General features: G+C 40.3%; 2 protein-coding genes across 4 annotated transcripts in view; one reads left to right on the top strand and one right to left on the bottom strand.

Annotated features, from left to right (window-relative positions):
* LOC100013446 (cytochrome P450 4F3-like) overlaps positions 1-7,437 on the top strand; it is a 48,168-nt gene extending 40,731 nt beyond the window's left edge. Inside the window, exons 6-12 of one of the 3 annotated variants that reach the window (XM_007489716.3) lie at positions 1,013-1,283; positions 4,638-4,704; positions 4,955-5,084; positions 5,596-5,729; positions 6,317-6,381; positions 6,690-6,772; positions 7,021-7,437. In XM_007489716.3, the coding sequence (XP_007489778.1) occupies positions 1,013-1,283; positions 4,638-4,704; positions 4,955-5,084; positions 5,596-5,729; positions 6,317-6,381; positions 6,690-6,772; positions 7,021-7,231 (961 nt within the window). In that variant the 3' untranslated portion in view covers positions 7,232-7,437. The remainder of the gene's footprint in view (positions 1-1,012; positions 1,284-4,637; positions 4,705-4,954; positions 5,085-5,595; positions 5,730-6,316; positions 6,382-6,689; positions 6,773-7,020) is intronic. The other 2 variants (XM_007489714.3, XM_007489715.3) reach the window with 2 other exon arrangements.
* Positions 7,438-7,725: 288 nt separating this feature from the next.
* LOC100011888 (ornithine decarboxylase-like) lies at positions 7,726-9,820 on the bottom strand. Its single transcript, XM_056822313.1, has one exon. The coding sequence runs from the start codon at positions 9,447-9,449 to the stop codon at positions 8,064-8,066; it is 1,386 nt and encodes a 461-aa protein (XP_056678291.1). The 5' UTR covers positions 9,450-9,820; the 3' UTR covers positions 7,726-8,063.
* Between the last annotated feature and the right edge of the window lie 11,096 nt (positions 9,821-20,916).

The following is a 20,916-nucleotide window of genomic DNA, read 5'->3' on the forward strand; positions in this document are numbered from 1 at the left end:
TTAAATAGGGCATTTTTCCTCAAGTATTACATAGTTCCCTATTTATTAAATATTATGCTATCAAGTTCCCTTTTTAATTCATCTTTGTCTAGTCTCTTCCATTGATCTAGTTTTCTATTTTTTAACCATTATCAAACAATATGGAAGATCACTGTTTTATAATAAAATTTAAGATCTGGAAGTACTGTTACCCCTTCATTCTTACTTTTTTATTGCTTCTCTTGATATTTTAGTTTTTTCTGAATAAATCTCATTATTTTGTCTAATTCCAATTAGTGTGCCCTTGATAATTGAATAGGTATAGAGAAATAAATCTGCCGATTAATTTAAGTAGTGTTTTTTTTTATTTTGTTGGCATGGTCCAACCATGAGAACCACATATTCCTTCATTTATTTGTCTTTTCTTTAATAAGAGCTTTATAATTGTATAATCAGATAATACTTATTAAATCTTTGCAAGTATTAAAGTGCTATATAAATATTTTCTATAATTATTGTCTAAATAGGTTCTTTAGTACAAGAAGGAGTGTAAAGTAGAAGAGAGATTAAATTTGTCACATCTGGTTCAAGAGGATAGAACTGGAGCAGTGAAAGGAAGTTACAAAGATACAAATAAATGTTTACTATAGGGAGAAACCTTAACAATGAAATCCATAAAAAGTAGAATGTACTGCTTAGGAAAGTAGATTTCCCTTCACTTAGATGTCTTTAAGCAGAAACTAAGGCACACTGAGTAGAGTTTAGAGGGAATTCATATTAAGATAAAGGGCATACTAAACATCTTGTAGGGTCTCTTCCAAAATAGATTCTGTGACATAAATGAGGGAAAATGGTCAGATTTGTTGGGGCTCAAGGAGAAACAACAGCAGGAATATCTTACTAGGAAGAAGGCATGTCAGTAATAAGACAGGCAGTTTGAGGAAGCTGGTTTAGAGGGACATTAAGGAGTTTAATCAGAATTCTCTCCATGCCTGACTAACCCCCTTGATCCTGACTCCCATGTTTTGGACAGGAAGTCAAATCCCTACATCTCAGCCATTCTGGAGTTGAGTTCCCTCGTGGCATGTCGCAGCAAGCAGCTACTCTTTTTCTGGGATAGCTTGTACTACCTCACAAGCCAGGGGAGGCGCTTTTCCCGGGCCTGTCACCTGGTGCATGATTTCTCAGATGCTGTCATCCAGGCCCGGCGCCGTATCCTTGACAAACATGGTTGTGATAGCTATTTCAGTAGCAAAGACAAAGGCAAGACCATGGATTTCATAGATGTTCTGCTACTGGCCAAGGTTAGTATGAGGGGTGGATGAAACGAGGAGTGGAAAGCAATTGGAGAACCTTGGAACACTCAGGGGGGAGGAGGAGAAGTCATCTCGGTCCAAACATTAAGCATGGGTGGGAGTGGGAAAATACTCATAACCAGAAATTATGAAACCTATAGCCCAGCAGAATGTGATGAATATAACCTGGACCCACAACAGGATACTAGCCTAAACTTTTCTATCTTCCTCAAAAACTGATTTTCTTTGAGGGACCCAAGCCAATGAAGTTAAACCTAGGAGGCTATATATAGAGAAGGAGAAGGAATCACCCTCTCTTCTTCTTCCATGTTGTAAAATAGCTGCTCATAGTCAGTTCTAGGATAACAAGGGAGTACTCTGACTTCTAGGCAAATCTAAGATTTTCTTTCTTTTGATTCTAGGTCTATCAAATGTCTCTAGCATTCTAGATTCATCTAGAAGTTTAATGATTGTAGTTTCAGCAAAGGAAGAACTCTCAGGTTCTAGATAGATCTAGAACAACGATGGTGAACCTATGGCACACATGCCAAAGATGACATGCAGAGCACTTTCTGTAGGCACACACACCACCCTTCCTTTCCTCCCAGAAAGGCAGGTGGCTCAGTGGATTAAAATTCAGGCCCAGACACAGGTGGTCCTGGGTTCAAATATGGTCTCAGACACTTCCTAGCTGTATGATCCTGGACAAGTCACTTAATCATCATTGCCTCACCCTTACCACTCTTCTGCCTTGGAACCAATACACACAGTATTGATTCTAAGATGGAAGGTAAGATTCCAAGATGGAAGGTAAGGGTTAAAAAAAGAAAGGCATAGGGTCTCTGGCAGAGCTGTTCTCTTCTCCCTTTCAACCATGCCTGATGACATTTTTTCACATCACCAACTCCTCTGCCCAGCATCCTATTAAGGATGAAATTAGGGTTGTTGACTGAATATATTATATTTTATATATTATATATAAATCTCCAGGGATTTAAATTTAATCCCATTAAAATACTCAAGTCAGTTTGTGATTTTATGGTGGTTTAATTACAATAGAAGGAAGAAATTAAGAAGAAGAGTGAAAGGAGAAGGGAATTGGACTGCTCCAGCCCAGTCTGAGCCAAGCAGAAGTTCAGAGGACTTGGCCAAGGGGCTTTCTCAGAATATTAAATCTAGCTTGGCTTTCCAGCCACGAGGCCTCCTCCAAGATGAGGGGCCTCCTTGAAGAATAGTGCCTTACAGGGGGTCAAGGAAAGGAGGAATCCACCTCTGTTTACTCAACAAGGTCGCTCAGAGAAGACACCTTACCTAAACCACTCTACAAAGCTTCTCCCAGTAACCTCACTGCCAAGCCACAAACGCCAAAGGCCGCCAAGAGCTCCCAACACCTCCAACCCGGAGATCACTGGAAGTAATGTGAAATATATAGGCAGTTCTTTACAACACTTCCTGTGTCTCACATGTACCAATGGTGGCTTAAGCTTGGCTTAGGACAGCCCAAAGGGTCAGTCAGTTGTTTCTGATTTGTCACTTCATAACACATTCCGGTCATAGGCCATCCTCCCCTACAGTTAATCCTTAAGTGGGAGTATATACATTCCTTGTTGCTAGAATTCTAAAGACTAAGCAGGGAGGAGTAAATCTAAAATTCACAAGCCCAATGGGAACTCACAGAGGGTAAGATGGATGGCTCACAGGAATCAGAGCTAGAGGAAAGCAGAGAGCTTGAGCCACTCTCCTTCCCCTTTTTCACCTGTGCTGAGGACATTTTTTCACTTCACCTGCCCCTCTGCCCAGCAGCCCAATGGGAGCTCTTCCTCCCTCCCCTATTTGGGGTAAGATATGCAGCTCACAGGTAGCAGAGCTGGAAGGGAGTGGAATTCTCAGACCACTCCCCTCCCCATCTCTATATTCATTGAGGACACTCCTCACTTCACCTAGCCCCCTGTCTAGCAGCCCAATGGAAGCACTTTCTCCCTCCCCTGTGTGGGATAAGGTGTGTGGGGGTGTACACCTAGCACTTGGTGGATGAGGGGTTGTGGAATAGCACGTGGTCTCTGGGGGCAGGGGAAGGCATGTGGTCTCTAAAAGGTCCACCATCACTGACCTAGATGAACCCCAATTGCTAAATTTAGATTCTGTTGTTCAGTCATTTCAGTCATGTCCAATTCCAGTCATGTCAATCTTTGTGACCCCAGTCAAGCTTTTCTTAACAAAAATACTGATGGTTTGCCATTTTCTTCTCCAGCTTGTTTTGCTGATAAAGAAAGTGAGGCAAACAGAGTTAAGCAATTTGCCCAGGATCATATAACTCGTCAGTATCTGAGGCTGGATTTTGAACTCGGGTCTTCCTGAATCCAAGTGTGGGACTCTATCCATTAGATCATCTAACACTCCCTTTTAGTAGATTGTAATGCTCTTCATTTGTATAGTGCTTCATACTTTACAAAACACTTCCACATAACCTCTTCATTCTGCAAATGACGAAAGTGAAGCCCATGAAAGCTAAGTGATTTTCCTAAGATAACACAGGTAGAACATGGTTGATATGGAATTTTAACAGTGTTCTATCATATTTTAGGTTATCATTGTTCTTAGCATACGTATGTCTCCTTGGTTCTAAATTCATTTTGGATAATCTCTGTTGTTAATTCTAGATATCGGGGAGATTAGGGTGTTATTCCTAATGTTCTATTATATCTAGAAATATCTCTTGTCCTATCTCTCAACAAGTCTTTTTACATTCTAGAAGTATGTTCAAGTAGTTTCTTGAATCCTAGATATGTCCAATAGTATCTGGCTGGGTCTAGGCATAGCAGGAGAGTGTAAGTGTAAAATTAATACCCAGAAGCTCTGGAGTACAGATGTGAGAAAGATAATGGAGGAAGAATGGCCAAGACTTATTGGAGAGGGAGAGGGAATCAGAACAATCAGAGGAAACTATAAGAGTATCCCTGTGGTTGATACTAGGTCTTAGAAAACAGAAATAGTTCATGCTTGTGTAGAGGTTCTTTTCGAATCTAGGCTTTTAATTATTCTGAGTGCTCATAGAAGCTCTTATTTATGATAACTATTGCAGGGATGTCTGTGTGGTTTCTGAGCTTTCTATACACCACAGAGGACCTCCAAGGAGTGGCCCTACAAATGAAACATGGGTCCAGAAGACGGCTTTAGGTTTATAAGTTTGCTCTGGAACTGGTGATAAATATATTGGGGTTGGTCTCTTCAATTCTAGTTATAACAAAGTGACTTTTCTAGAATTCACTGGAGTTAGGAGTTGATACTGCTTGGGGCTCCTGAGCAGAATGGTTCAAGAGGGCAGAGAACAAGAAGTCACAGTTTCTTGGGAACCTATTTCAGGATGAGAACGGAAACACTCTGTCAGACAAGGACATACAAGCAGAAGCTGACACTTTTATGTTTGAAGGTGAGAATCATATGAAATAGAAGAGGTGTGGGCTGATGGGAGGTGATGATGACATTTCTTATTTAGCTTTTAGCCCTTGTATCAGTCCCGGTGAGTCTAGCTTTGATCAAAACTATCCCAGATTGAGTTATTGTCCCAACCTGGTGCTAATCAGAAAGAGGTATCTTCCCTCTTTCCACAGTCCAGTGATGAGTATCCCCAACCACCACACATTTCCTCTGAGTTCCTCTTTCCTCTCCATTCCCTCTAGGGCATGACACAACTGCAAGTGGCATCTCTTGGGCCCTCTATAACCTGGCCCAGCATCAAGAACACCAAGACCGTTGCCGACAAGAGATACAAGAGCTCCTGAGGGGCCGCCATCCAGAAGAGATTGAATGGTCAGTATGGGCTAAGGTTAGGAATGGAGACTGGAATATATGCTGAAGTTGGGAATGGAGACTGGGATATGTGCTGGGCAGTCTAATAGGAGTGAATAAAGGACAAGCCCCTCTTCATCTTGATCACAGACCAGAACATACTCCAATCCTCACATTATCTTGGCTGGATCTTTGATGCTAGATAATGCTTCTTGACCACTCTTCCTACCCCATATAGAACAGACTGGAATCTACCCCCAAAGAACCAGTATCCCTATACAACTACTAACTCTTTTAGTTTTCCACAGGTACTACTCAGGTCTACAGGGCAGAAAGATTTCTATGTCAAAAAACCTTATCCTACATCTTAGCTTCTCTTCTTGAGCAATAACCCCTATCTGATTCTTTTGACTTCTTACTTTTAGAGTATCAGAGTCCTGCAAAGAAATAACACCATCTTTCCCTGTGGGAATTGCAAGTGTGTATCTCCCCCTCATTACCACCATGAGAATGATAGGCCTGTTATCCCTAGGGATGACCTGTCCCAGATGCCCTTCTTATCTATGTGTATCAAGGAAAGTCTGCGCCTGCACCCGCCAGTTGTAACAGTCACCCGCTTCTGCACTAAGGACATTCAGCTGCCTGATGGTCGCATCATCCCAAAAGGTGCTTCCTGCCACACAACAATAGAAGGAAGTATCATAGAATGGTAGATGGGGAAGGGAGTTCTCTTAAGGGGAGAGCTTAATGTCAAGTGTGTAATTTTCCAATGGAATGGGGCCAAAGGGAGTCAAAATAAGGAAGATGAAGGTCATACCAATTAATATAGGTAGAAATTTGGGAGATGGTTATACCTGTCAGTCAATATACATTTATTAAGTACCTAATATAATGCAAGTACTTGTGCCAAAGATTAGCCATATAAAGAAAGGTAAAAGTCCCTGCCCAGAAAGAGCTCATAATTTAACTGAGGAGAAAACAATTGTGTACAAATAAGCTATATATGATTTATTATATGATTTACTCTTACTATTTACTACTTCCATGAAATAAAATCAGTTCTCAGTTCCTCAGAGTCTTCACATATAAAGTGGGGCTAACACTTATACTTGACATAGGTTTATTATGAGAAACTCCCCTAATCATATTGTAGTTGGATCTGTGTTCCTTATTTTGATCCAAAGTTAATAGTTAGAACTCTGAAAACATTTTCCAAGAAACATTTCCCCCTCTCTTCTATTCTTTCTTCACAGGGAACCGCTGTCTTATCAATATCTTTGGAACCCACCACAACCCAAGTGTGTGGACTAACCCTGAGGTAACTACACCAATCTCTCTCTTCATGGCTGCCCAAGCTAGTGGTTTAAGGGACCTCATCTGAGATGATCTGAGCTCTAGCACAGTTCATACAGTAGGAGCACCCAATCCCAACTTTCAGGACAAGGCTGGGGAGAACAGAAAATACTCATCATCCACCTTTTGCCTACCCCCTCCCCAAGTGGATTCTGGTTTGTTTTCATTTTTTCTTGTGAGTGGTCTATCTGCCCTGATTATAATCTTTTCATTTAGAGGGAGTCTATTAGTTTGGACTTATCCCTACCATTCCATCCCTCACACTTCCCCTAGGTTTATGATCCATATCGATTTGACTCCAACAAGAGCCAGAAGATGTCACCACTGGCATTTATACCCTTCTCAGCTGGACCCAGGTGAGGTCAATATACAGGCTTACCAAATACTCTCCCTAAATTCTCTGGGAAATGTCCCCATCCCACTAGGTTTGAGTAGGCAGTGATAATTCTTCATAAAATACCTGTCCCCTAGGCCCTGGGTACTATCTTCAGGAAAAAAAAAAAACCTTTTTAGCCTTGCCCCATATTTTATGTGGAAGGATCCTTGAATTAGGATTTGTTTCAAGACCTGGAGTTCAGTTTGTCATCCTATTTCCATTGATCAGGAACTGCATTGGTCAGAATTTTGCCATGTCAGAGATGAAGATTGTTCTGGCTCTGACCCTGTTACAGTTCCGGGTCTTCTCAGATGGATTCCTACCACAAAGGAAGCCAGAACTGATCCTCAGGGCAGAGGGTGGACTGTGGCTGAGAGTGGAGCCTATTCTGAATTCTTCCAGCCCTGGACTACACAGGCTGGAAACCCCCCAGGAATGATGAATAGGCATTTTCTCCTGTCTTGGAAATAGAACCCTGGTGATTGTCTACTCTTCAAACAAGAACCATATTGATTGTAGTTCTCTTTAATAAAAATATACATTGACTTTCCCTTTGTATCTTTGTCCTTAGAAGACTGGGGATAAAATCCTTATGTTCCTAGCCTTAATAACTAGGAAGAAACAGGAAGTTAAGAAGCCCATTCCCCTCAGTATCTACTAAGTCTCTGCAGTCCCTATCACCTTAGCCTAGGACTGACTAACCACAATATTGAATCTGGAGGCTAAAATTAGGAGGTTGGAATAAATGATCTCTAAGATCCTTTCAAGTCTTAGATGATTAAATTCTCTGACCAATTATAGCTACTGATCAGGGCATTGACAAAAATCAGACTCACCAAATCCCAAAATGAGAAGAGATTATGCTAAACCTATAACTGAACAAGAATCCCTTTAATAGCACTGAGAAGTAGTAATTCTTCTCATTCTTGAAGATTTTTTTTTTATTTCAATATACTTTTATTTTAAAACAGGTCACAACACTAAGCTCAATTCTGCCATTGTACAAGCTACAAATGCTTGCATAGCAGCTGAGGGGTAATCTTTAGAAGCATATTTGAAAAGTGAATAAAAATTCATATAAAACAAATATTCAAATAGTTTCCATAGGAACACAGATAAGTGTGACCCCATCTCTTAGTCTTCCATATTGTTGCATTTGTGCCAGGCCTAGTCTTAAAACATATTTAAAAACTCTAGCAGGAATTAAGTTACTGGTCCCCCAAAATGCTCTAATTCAAGCTAAACTTGCAATGAATGGCTACAAACAGAATCTATACATTAACACTAGCTGAAGTACAAGTTGTTGAGTGATGTTCCATTCCACTTTCCCAAGCACAAGACAATGGCAAAGTGTTGATATCCTGATCCTCTACTTCTGCTGGAAAGCCTTGGTTCTTGATTTGTTGCATGCATTGCCATGCTGGCCCAGACATCACATAATAGATAGTGGGTCTCTGGAATCCATTGAAAGTAGAAGCAGCAGCAACAGTATAAGCGCCCATGTTTTCAAACAGCATCCAATCTCCCACATGCATTTCTGGTAAATCACAGCGTTCGACAATTCGATCGAGGCCATCACATGTTGGTCCCCATATGCTAGAAGAGTAATACTTCTCATCTGGTTTGGGCCGCTTCTGTAGAAGAGGTTTAACATGTGCATGATCAAATAGGATACAATTAAATGATCCATATACTCCATCATTTACATAGTACATAAAGGTCTGGTCATTTGCCTCATCTTCATCATCAGAGCCTGTCTGTTCTTTTAATACAAGTTTTTTGGCAATGATGTTAACTGCAAGCGTGAAAGCTGATGCAACATAGTATCTGCCAGGTTCAGCTATGATTCGCACTCCAGAGTCAGGAGGAAAATACTTGTCCAATGCTGGATTGATTACACTTGAGATCTCTTCAAATTTAAGCTTTACATCTTCAGAACCAGGAAAGCCACCACCAATATCAAGAAGATACATGTTGAAACCAAACTCTGCCCCCATGTCAAAGACACATCGAGCATCAGAGACTGCTTGGACAAATGTTTCTGGATCAGTACAACCACTTCCCACATGGAAACTGACTCCAATAACATCAATATTCAGTTCCTTTGCCCGCTCAAGGAGTAGCCTACTAGTTTTGAGAGTGGCACCAAATTTAACACTTAGACGACAGACAGCTTTGGAGTCATCAGTGGCAATACTTAAAACAAGCTTTGCCTTTGGATGAGCTCTGGCAACTTTCATTAACTCTACTTCACTATCAAAAGTCATCATTTGTACTCCATTGTTGGCAGCATACTTAATTTGTGACACTTGTTTGCATGGATTTGCATAGATTATCCTCCCTGGTGGCACCCCAAGACTCTGTACTAATTGTATTTCAGTCTTGCTAGCACAATCAAATCCTGCTCCTACTGCAGCAAGTGTCTTCAATATAGCTCTGCTGTCATTACATTTAACAGCATAAAAAGGAGTTACTCGAGGAAGAGCTTTGTACCATCTCAGATGTTTCTTTAGGATGTCACCGAGGTCAGCAACATAGAAGGCATCTTTATCATCAGAAGAAGAAACTTCATTAATTTTCTGGTCCAAAATATCCTTAGCAGTAAAGCCTTCATCAAGGAAATTGAAGTCAAATTCATCATTGCTAAAGCTGTTCATGGTTTCTTGATGTTCCTCTAAAGTGCAACAAAAGGGAAAATTAAGAGATGGAATTTAAAGGCAAGCTATTTCCAGCTTTACACCGAAGATGCTTTTCCAGAAAGAGAAAATCCTGTTAAATACAAGGCTTTGATTGTGCCTTTGGTGTAGCTATTGCACTGGAAAGGTTCTTAAAGGACATGGACGGAGTGGGCAGACCCCATGGAGATGCTCAAGATGGACGGAATTCGACCGCTACGACGCCTTTCCCCCCAACCTCCGCCCCCGTTCAGCCGCCTCCTGCCCAGCTGGAGGAGCCGCGCCGAGCCGCTGGCCCGAGGTGGCACAAGAGCTGGTGGCAGAGGAGCTACCGGCGGCGGAGGCTGAAGGGGTCTGACTCTTGAAGATTTTTTAGTGATTTCAGGAAGCACTTTGGATTACTTCTTCCCATGTGACTTTTGCTATCTTTTCAATTAATCCTGGTGCTCCAATTCTCAGTCAGAAAACATTTATTAAGCACCTACTACATACCTTCCCTCTCTTATTTCCTATTTATTCTGTATATAGTTTGTTTGTGTGTGTATACACACACACACACACACACACACACACACACAAGAGAGGGAAGTCACTAAAATTGAGAGGCTGGGAAAGGGTTCCTGCAGAAGATGAGATTTCAGTTGAGACTTAAAGGAAGCCAGGGAAGGCAGTTGGCAAAGATGAGGAGGAAAAACATTATAGGCACCTAAGATAGCCAGAGAAAATGCCAATAGATGAAATATAGAACATCTTGACATAAAGAGGACAATGTTACTAAATCAAAGAGAATGTGGTGTACAGTAAGAAAACTGGAAGGCTATTTCTTGATAATTCAGATCCTGCATCAGGTTCAGGCTTAAGAAAGTCTTGTGGCTCATAATCAGTGAAGTCACCAACCTTTAACATTAACATTAACATAGGTTCTCTGTTGATATTTCACCCTTTCCCTGGTTTTGCTCTTCTCCTTGCCCATACATCCATTTCTATGTGTACTGATACCTTTATAGATAATAGATACTCAAAACTGGAAGATCCAGTCTGAATCATACCTGAAGGATGGATTATCTCAATAACATCTTCCTCCTGGCACATTAAGTTTCTGGGCATTTTTAATTGTCACAAGATGTCTTCTCATATCATCTCTAAGTGGATGGGATGTCCTTATAAATTTGCCATACTGACCCCAGTTGTCTTTTCCAGTACTCTTAAAAACAAATTTCATTCTCCTTCCTCAGAAAGCTATTCTCCTTTAGCCCTTCAAATTCTTGATAATAATTAATAGATGGCAACTGAACTGACAGATTCAGAGGACACAGTAGTAGACAAATTGATTAATTTAGGAACCAAAGGTGAGAATTTAGCAGTTAGTAGAATGTCCGGGGGTGGGGGGGGGGGGAGGGAGGAAGAAGAGAAAACATTAAGAAAACTTTTATAGATAAAGTAGAACTGATCTTGACCTAGAACTTTATACCTTTTAGTATGGCATGGCTAAATAGAGGAAAGCTATATAGATGTTGGCTGAAAATCCTTAAAGGAAGCTTCATAGCTATTGACTGAGGTGTGTATGATGATTCGAGGATAGCTATAGCTGATACCTAGATAGCATGGTGGATAGAGCCCTGTGTCTGAAGTCAGGATGATCTGAGTCAAAATCTAATCTCATAAACTTACTGTGTGATCCTAAGCAAAGCATTTGACCCAGTTTCCCTCAGTTTTCTCATCTATGAAATGAGCTGGAATAGTAAATTGCAAACTACTTTAATATCTTTGTCAAGAAAATCCCAAATAAGATCACAAAGAGTAAGCTATGCCTAAACAATAAACCAAAATAGCCTTGCCTACAAGAGGGATGCTTAATCATAGCACCTCCAGTGCATGAAATATTGAATTGCAGGATGTTCTAAAAATGACATCTGAGCTGAGGAATACATTGAGGAAATATAGATTTATTACACAAGTTTACATTTACATTCTACATTTATATGTAGAATTATAATTGATGCATAGAAAACTCCAGGTACACATTGAAGAGCAAACTGAAAGAAATATAGCCTTGCTTTTACTGGATGCCCTCATTGACAATAGATTCTCAAAACTGAAACATATTTGACCTAATCAAGTCAAACTCATGTCAGATATTTACTAGCTATGTGACCTTCAGCAAGACATTTAACTTTGTTTGTCTCAGTTTCCTCATCTATAAAATGAACTGAAGAAGAGAATAGCAAACCACTCCAGTATCTCTGCCAAGAAAATCCCAAATAGAGTCACAAAGAGTTAGATGTGACTGGAACAACTCAACAAGAGTCACTGGAACCTAAAGAAAAGATGATTTGAAGAAGAGAGGGTGATCAGCAGTGCCAAAGGCTGCAGAGTGGTCAAGAACAAAGAAGACTGGGGAAAAGTCATTGAACCTTCCAATTAGATCATTAGTGATTTTGGAGAGAACAGTTTTGGTTGAATGATGAGGTGAGTAACTAAATAAAATAGTAGGGAAAGTGTCTCTTGTAAATGGCCATCACCAAGAGTTTAGCCACAGGAGATGGAATCAAGATGGCAGCATAGAGGCAGCGGAAGTTCAAACCTCTGAAAACCCTTCCTTACCAAATTACAAACTAAATGTTCCTAGGGGACTGAAAATCAAACCTAACAACAAGACAGAGACAAGGAACCTGCCTGCTGGACTCAACTTAAAAGGTACACACCCCCAAAAGCCTGAATTCGAGAACACTCAGTTTTAAGAGGAAGGAAGAAGGGAGGTCCTAGGCCTCTCCCCCACCTAGAGCACTAAGCCTCCAGTGGCAGCTGGAACCTCTGGGTGGGCAAGGGTGATAGTCTGGAAGGAGTACCTTGCAGACAAAACTGTGCCATGCTCAGAGCATCAAACACAGGAGGTGGGGAAGAAGTTGGAGAAGAAGCACAGAGCACAAAGCAGGCAGCCTAGTTGCAGCAGCAGAAACACTCCATATTGCCCCCCTCTTCCCGAGGTGTTGGCCTCAGGGCACATCCAGCTCAACCCAGCTGGATTTAATCCCATCAAATCCTTCAGAGGACAGGGAAGCTCAAGCTCTAACACCTTTCCCCCACCGACTGCTCTGAGAGATTTTTCTGACTAAGCTCCAAGGGTGAAGACTGACAGAAAAGCCCAAAACCACAGATCCATCAAAAAAATGAGAGGAGCAAGAGTGCAGGCAACTGCAGGGAGTAAAGATGGGGCAAATATGAGCAAACAACAGAAAAAGAAAAAAGAAATTACAATCAACAGCTTCTATACAGTCAATGAACAAAGAGCGAATGGAACAGAGAAGGATGAGGGAATACCAAGCCAAAAAAAAAAAAAAACCCAGAAACCCCAGCGAATTGGATACAGACTTTGGAATAACTCAAAATACAATTCAAAACACAATTAAGAGAGGCTGAAGACAACTGGAAAAAGAACTTTAAAAGCAAGATAAGTCATCTGGAAACAGAGGCACTTGAACTAAAACAAGAAAATAGGGTCTTGAAAGCCAAAATTAATCAGCTTGAAAATGAGACAAAGGAGATGGAAGATCAAAAGGATGACCAAAAAGCCAGGGATGAAATCCAGTATTTAAAAACCAGAATACAACTAGAAGCAAGCAACTTCACAAGGCAGCAAGACACTATAAAACAAAATCAAAAGAATGAAAAATTTAAGAGTTTATCCACAAACAAAAGAGACATAGAATGATAACTAATAGATATTGACAGAACAAGTGAGTGTTTTGGTTTGGTTTTTGAGGATAGGGGACATAGAGGTATGTTTGTAGGAAGTAGGTAGGTAAGCAGCCATTAGACAGAAAGAGACTGAAGGCAAATGGGTGTGGAGATAATAGGAGAGGGGAATTTCCATGAGAAAATGGTATAGAATATGATCTCCTGTGCTTGTAGAGAGGTTTGCTTTGGTAAGGACAAGGGTGACCTCTTCATATGAGACTGGGTTAAAGGCAAAGATAGTGGCAGAAGGCATTTTGGGGATGTGATATGAAGAGGGTGTGGGGAATATTCTAATTGAAAGACAGTATTTTCAGTTAAATAAGAGGCAAGATTTTGTGAATCTTAAAACTGCTCAAACTCTACCTTAAAACATTTGATTAAGGCTATTCCCCATTTTAAACAATGAAGGTATTTGGTCAGGAATGTATGTGAGAACTTTACATTACTCCACCCATAATTAGGCATATTTTAGGGGAAGATAAAGTTGTAAAACTCCTTACTGAATAATGAAAAAGTACTTAACCCATACTTATAGTGAGGCCAAGCCCTTAAGCTAGGTCTATTTTTAGATCTAATACAAAGGGGTGCTAAGTACCTATGAAGGTCAAATTAATCACTAAAAGGTCAGGCAACTTGCAAACTTGCAAGGGACAAACTTAACAAAAGAGGTGTGAAGTTTTAGTCTACCCAGAGAAGTTGAGAACTAAAGAAGATGTGAATTAAGAATGGTCAGTCCTGTGGAAAGCATCTACTGTGATTGGTAGATGTGAAAATTTAGGAGAGGTGACAAGAGAATAATTTTCTTTAAAAGGAAACAGCTGGGGCCTCTGAGGTAGTTCAGCTTGCCAAAGCTGAATTGGAGGTCAGCTCAGGAGCTGAGAGCTGGGGTCTCTCTCTCGATGGCTGAACTTGGGTCAGCTTCCTGAGCTGAACTGGAGGGTCTCTCTAAACACTGGAGTTTTGCTTGGAACAAATCTTGTGGTGAGTGATTAAAGACTGACTTAATTTTCTCTCTTAAGGAGAAAGGCCTAGGCCATTGGCCTAGGCCCTATTTCCTCTTTCTCTCTCTCTCTCTCTCTCTCTCTCTCTCTCTCTCTCTCTCTCTCTCTCTCTCTCTCTCTCTCTCTCTCTCTCTTTCCTTAATTCCTTAATTTATATTAATTAAAATCTCCATAAAACCCAAATGACTTGAGTATTTCATATTTGGGAATTTTTCCCATGGCGACCACTTTATTTTTAATATAAAATCAAGACACTAAAAATTATTTTACAGTTTTGGCAATTCAAAGTCTTGAAGCCATATTTTTCGTGGTCATAGTTTATGCAACCACTCTTTTATCTGTAATAGTTTATGGCAGGCCACATAGGTTGTGATGAAAAACCCTCAAAAATTTCTGTGAAATCTCTTTCCTTTCTCTCTTTATTACTTACTCTGACAGTCTTTTTAAACATTGCTAACTTAGCTTCAAAACACAGATGCAAGAGCGGGTGAGTAAAAAACATTTTGGTTTCTCCTTAAATTAAATAGAATACAGCTATTTTAAATCTTAGCAACAGGGCCTTAAGGTCCTGGCTAGGAGAGCTGTTTCTAAATCTCTTTCCCTTAGGGAACAACTGCCAAAATTAGGATTAAGGAAACCTGGGGAAAGCTTTTGGCCTTGTCCTGCTCCCCACGTGTTTACTTTAGAAATATGTGGATACAGTCAGTTCACAATGTACTTAACAACTGGCTATTCAGCTCCATGACGAACCTTGTAAAATTCGCATTCGTTGCCTCTCTGAAATTTCTCATACCATGGGGCTTATGGCAAAGTATAATCAACAAATTACTTCCCCTTGGGATTTTGATTGTTATAGCTGTAATATTGTATTTCCTTACAAAACCCACTTCTCAGTCAAACCAACCGAGTGTTCCTTCTACTACTCAACAAAATGCAGAAATAAATACTCGGCTTGAGCTTATAAAGGAAAGTCAGGGGGACATCGTAGCTTTTATGAGAAACATTAAAAGAGAGTTAAGAACATTATCAGAATCTCTGTCCCACCCTGCTCTGGACACTAACCCTCCTAGTCAACCCACTGCTCCCCCTGCCAACTCAGCCTTAGAAGCCCCTGCTTCTAACCAACCCACCCCTCCACCTGTCCCCTCGGCCTCAGAAAACCCTACTCATGCTTCCGACCCTACCACCTCCACCCTGAGTTCACACCCCATCCATACTGGCCATCCTAATGCCTCCACTTCAAACCCTACTCATTCCTCCAACCCTAACACCTCTGTATCTTTCCCCCCCAGTTACTAACCCTTCTTCCTTTGCCCCTCCTTCCCACCCTGCCCAATTCAGTTCTCATACCCTTCCTACCCACCCTGCCCAATTCAATTCTCATACCCTTCCTACCTCTGATCTTTCTGGCACTATGGGACAACAACAAACCCTCTCCCTCAGTGTGCCCAACCCTTCTCTTTATCATACCTACCCCACTGAGAATGGAGCAAGAAGCCTAGAAACAGAAACAGGAGTACCAAATAATTTAGATAGGTTATTTCCTTTAAGGGAAGTGCCCACTTTTAATAAAGATGGGAACTTGGTATCTATAAGACATCATACACCTTTTAGCCTTGAGGATTTAAATAAATTTAAGGAAGATCTTCCATCATTTGAGGAAGAACCAATATTAATTATAAAAAAAATAGAGAACATATTCAGAACTTTTGACCCCACTTGGATGGATGTTGAGAATTTGTTACAGACATTTTTAACAAAAAGAGAAAAAAAATATCATCTCTCTGGCTAATCAAAAATGAAGTAGAAGGAGGCATCTGGGTAGCTCAGTGGATTGATAGCTAGGCCTAGAGTCGGGAGGTCCAAGGCTCAAATCTGGCCTCAGATACTTACCAGTTGTGTGACCCTGAGCAAGTTACTTGACCCCCATTGCATAGCCCTTACCAGTCTTCTGCCTTGAAGCCAATACACAGTATTGACTCCAAGACAGAAGGTAAGGGTTTTTAAAAAAAAACGAGGTAGAAGAGGACATTATTGGCCAACTGAAGATCCACATTGGAACCCCAATGTTGAACTAGATCACACAAAACTAAACCAGGCCAGAGAAGCATTATTGACAGCCATGAGAGCTTGATCAGATAGACCTGAAAATGGTCAAAATTTGAAAGAACCCGACAAAAAATTGATGAGACCCCCTCCCAGTTTATGGACAGACTTATTGACGTAGGGAATACATATATGGACCTTGATTTATCCAGAGAAAGGGACATTAGGCAAATAGGTAGGTAATTCGTTGAGAATTGTTGTTCAGTGGTAAAAGACTACTTTAAAACTAGCTGTCCTAATTGGGACTCTATGGACCTTGAAGAATTGAGGAGAGTAGCAACCTATGTTTATAAGGGTCATGTAAAAAGACCTGAGGAAGACAATACCTTACTGGAAGACTTAAAGAAAGAAATTGAAATGTTAAAGAGACAATTGAAAAATAATGGAGAGACTATAGCCCCTTTGCAGGAATACACATATAAATCACTAATCTGTCACTTCTGTGAGAAGAAGGGCCACAGAATGATAGAATGTAGAGCTTTTCTCAAGATTATCAGAAGGAATACCCAGTTTAATAACAACTTTAGAAATAATAACTATAAAAATTATGATAATATTCATAGAAACCAGAATTTTAGAAATTATGGAAATAACTATAATGACTATAGAAATAAGAACTTTAGAAACCAAAATTTTAGAAATATGAATTGGGAAAATAATGACAATGCTCCAAATGAAGAAAATGATAATACCAAACAACAATATATAAGAAATGGTGCTTGTCCAAAAAATACTCAAGGTGCTAATGACCCTCAGAGGGGTGTCCTTCAAGGGGGTGCTCAAGGAACTTCCCAAACACAATGAAGGTGTCTGGGGAGAGGGGCTGGGGCACAGGAATCAGAGGATACAACCTTTGATTTTCCGGACCCTGATATCCTACTACCCATTGTCCCTATCTACTGCCTTCCCCATACTAATGAACCCCATGTTACCTTAAAGGTGGGTAACACCTATTATGATTGTCTTTTAGACACTGGAGCTACCAGGTCTATCTTAAAGAATGTACCCAATTTAAATTGTTATTCCATTGACTCATAAAGTGTAGTGGGAGTATCAGAAATATCCCAAAGAATTAAAAAACTTCCCCCTAGAATAGGGTCTGTAGGACCCCTAGAGGTACAACATTTCTTCCTTTTGATGCCTGACTCCACTTTAAATTTGCTGGGGAGAGGCCTTCTATGCAAACTCAGAGCCATAATAACTTGCTCCCCAGATGGTTCCTTAACATTGGAAGTACCAGAGGAATCTTTAAATGTACTCCCTGTACTTCTCTCAGAAAGCCAAGAGGAAAAAGAGCCTCCCACTTTTGAAATACCTACGGATATACTTAAGTCTCTTTGGGCCACATCTTCTTCTGATGTAGGCTTACTTAAATCTGCTGTTCCTGTGCAGATGAAAACTAAATCTAGCCCACCTCCTTCCATTCCTCAGTATCCCCTCTCAAAGGAAGCAATTGAGGATATTACCCCAGTAATAAACTCATTAATTAAACAAGGAATAATAATCCCTTGTAAATCTGAATATAACATGCCCATCCTGCCCATTAAAAAACCAAAAAGGGGGCCCAATGGCAAGCACCTCTATAGATTCCTACAGGATCTGAGGGTGGTGAATAACCACGTTATAAAAAGATACTCCATAGTTTCTAACATAAATACTATTATTTCCTCTATTCCTAGCACAGCTACATATTTTACAGTAGTAGACTTGTGCTCAGCTTCCTTTTCCATACCTATACATGAGAGCTCCAGGCATATTTTTGCTTTCACCTGGAAAGGCTCAAAATATACATGGAGTCATCTGCCATGAGATTATGTGGAAAGTCCGAGTTTATTTGCGCAAATTTTGAGCCAAGACACAGATACATAACATTTAAAAATAGTAAATTAATCAAATATGTAGATGATCTACTCTTGGCTTAAACAGACGCAGAATCATGTCAAGAAGACAGCAAACGCCTTCTTTTGGAATTGTACAAAAGAGGACATAAAATCTCGAAGGATAAAGTTCAGTGGTGTCTCCATAACATAGAATATTTGGGATTCATCCTGACTGCTGGTGCTCATTATATTTCTCCAAAACAAATTGAGAATATTCAAAATTTAAGTGCTCCTACCACTAAGAAACAGTTGAGAGCAATTTTAGGAGCAACAGGGTTTTGCAGACAATGGATCCCTCACTATGGAGAAATTACTAAACCCCTCATAGCACTAACAAGGGATTTGGTTCCTGAACCCCTCAAATTAGAGCCAGAACACTTGTCAGCTCTACCAGATATAAAACAGGCTATCCTGTCTGACCCTGCTCTAGGCATCCCAGATTACAACAAGCCATTTACTTTGTATGTACATGAGCAAAGAGGGATAGCTTCAGGTGTTTTAACTGATACTTTGGGGCCTTCTCAGCACCCAATTGCTTATTATTCTTCCCAACTGGACCCAGTAGCATCAGGAGCACCACCATGTCTTAGAGGAGTAGCTGCTACAGCCTTACTAGTGACAAAAACTGTTGATCTAGTATTGGGATGCCCAGTAACAATTATGTGCCCACATGAGGTAGAAGCATTGTTGCTAAAGCATAGAACACAGGCATTCTCGGATCAGAGAATTACAAGGTATGAAATAACCTTGTCAAATAGAAAAAACATTACCTTGAAATGTTGTACTACTCTTAACTCTGCCACCTTGCTTCCAAATTTACCAACTTCAGGAGAATCATTACACAGTTGTGAAACATTAGTGTCCATGGCAGAAAAGCCTTGAGATAATCTCTTCGACAAGCCCTTAGACAATCCAGATCTGATCTTATTTACTGATGGTTCCTCTTTTATGAGGGATGGCATATGATACACTGGAGTTGCTGTAGTCTCAGAAGTTGCCACTGAGTGGTCAGCTTCACTGCCTTCTAACATTAGCTCTCAAGGAGCAGAACTCATAGCTCTGAAGCATGCTTGTATAATTGCCAAGGATAAAAAAGCAACAATTTATATGAATTCTAGATATGCTTTTAGCATTTGTCACTCAGTCGGAATGCTATGGCTCCAGAGAGGATTTTTAACCTCAGCTGGAAAATCTATAGATAATGGAGAAATTATTAATGAAGTTCTTTCTGCTCTCCAGCTTCCTGAAGGCCTAGTTGTAGTTCATTGCTCTGCCCATACAGGTGGCCCTGACCCTGTCTCTAAAGGAAATGATCGAACAGATGCCGCTGCAAAGCTAGTAGCCATAGAAGGGCTTGATTAATTTTAACATTAACAACCGCTGATGATTTAAATTTATCACTTTTCTATAATGAAAATTAAGTGGAAAAATGGAAACAAGTATTCAAAGCAAAACAGATTAATGGAGTATGGGTGTCATCTGAAGGAAAACCCCTGCTCCCTAGAAGTTTCTATCACCAAATTTGCCAATCTATTCATAAAAATGGTCACTTTGGCACTCAGGGCATCATGGACTCTGTTAAGAGAGTATGGATAGCCCCTGGTATAACTACTATAGCCTCTAAAGATGAAGGTAATGAAATTTTTTTAAAAAAAGAAGTTGAGGTGTAATGAGTACTATTTCCTAGGAAGATTTAGAGGTGATGAGATGTTATGGAAAGAATGGGCATTGGGAATCAGAGGCCCTTTGAGTTAGTTCTAGCCTTGGCTTTACTCGTTAACTTTTATGACCTATGGCCTTATAGAAGAGCAAATTGGACAAGATGACCCCAGAGGTGCTGCCAAAAAATTAGATTCTATAAAAAGTTATTTTCCCTTCTCAAGCCTCAGTTTCCCTAACTATCAAATAAAAGAATTGAATTCAATGATTTTTAAGGTTCTCCCCAGTTCTGAAATACTATGATCTTAGGGAGATAGTTCATAACTTTTATAAAAAGGATTAAAGAGAATACCCAGAAGCAGCGAGTATAGTTAGGAGGTGGTATATCATTATAGAAATGACCAAAAAAATAGTCTGTACTCACACAGTAGTCATGGAATGGAGGTGAAATACTTGGTAACTATTTGATTGGATGTTGCCTATATGTACAGGCTCAGTCACTGAAGTGCAGGACTAGTACCCAGAACAATTTGGTTTGTACCCAGAGGTCCTTAAACTGGAAATTTTCCCCTCCACATATACACTCGGTCTCATCCTGGAGGTCATTGAGACATTCAGAATGGGTTCCTTTGGACCTGGGGACTATTTTTCCAACTCTTCAATTGAAATGGGAAAGAGAAGAAAGGAGAGATGATAGAGGAGGGAAGGAGAAGATAATAGAAAGAAGAGACATAAGGAAGAGAAAAGAAAGAGACAGAAAAAGAGTTAGTAAGAAAACCAAGGCTGAGATAGGTGAGTTACGGAACTGAAGGCTTTCTAAACCCCTTGCTCAGCTGGCACAGGAATGGGTGGAAGAGAGAGAATAAAGAACTGGGGGGTTCTGGAGCCAAGATGGCAGAATAGAAGCAGGGAGGCTTAAAACCACCATGAGAATCCTTTTTAAACAATCTTAAAATAAGGCCACAAAATGAATACAGGAGTGAAAGAACCAACAACCAACAAGGAGATCATGATAAAAACCTAAAATGTAGGCAGAGAACATATGGAGCACTGGAATAAGAGGGG

The sequence above is a fragment of the Monodelphis domestica genome, chromosome 3 (genome assembly GCF_027887165.1).
Source record: "Monodelphis domestica isolate mMonDom1 chromosome 3, mMonDom1.pri, whole genome shotgun sequence".
In the NCBI taxonomy this organism is placed as follows: Eukaryota; Metazoa; Chordata; class Mammalia; order Didelphimorphia; family Didelphidae; genus Monodelphis; species Monodelphis domestica.

Excerpts from the sequence above, each read along its gene's own strand:
- LOC100011888 (XM_056822313.1), bottom strand. The coding sequence starts at position 9,449 with ATGAACAGCTTTAGCAATGATGAATTTGACTTCAATTTCCTTGATGAA.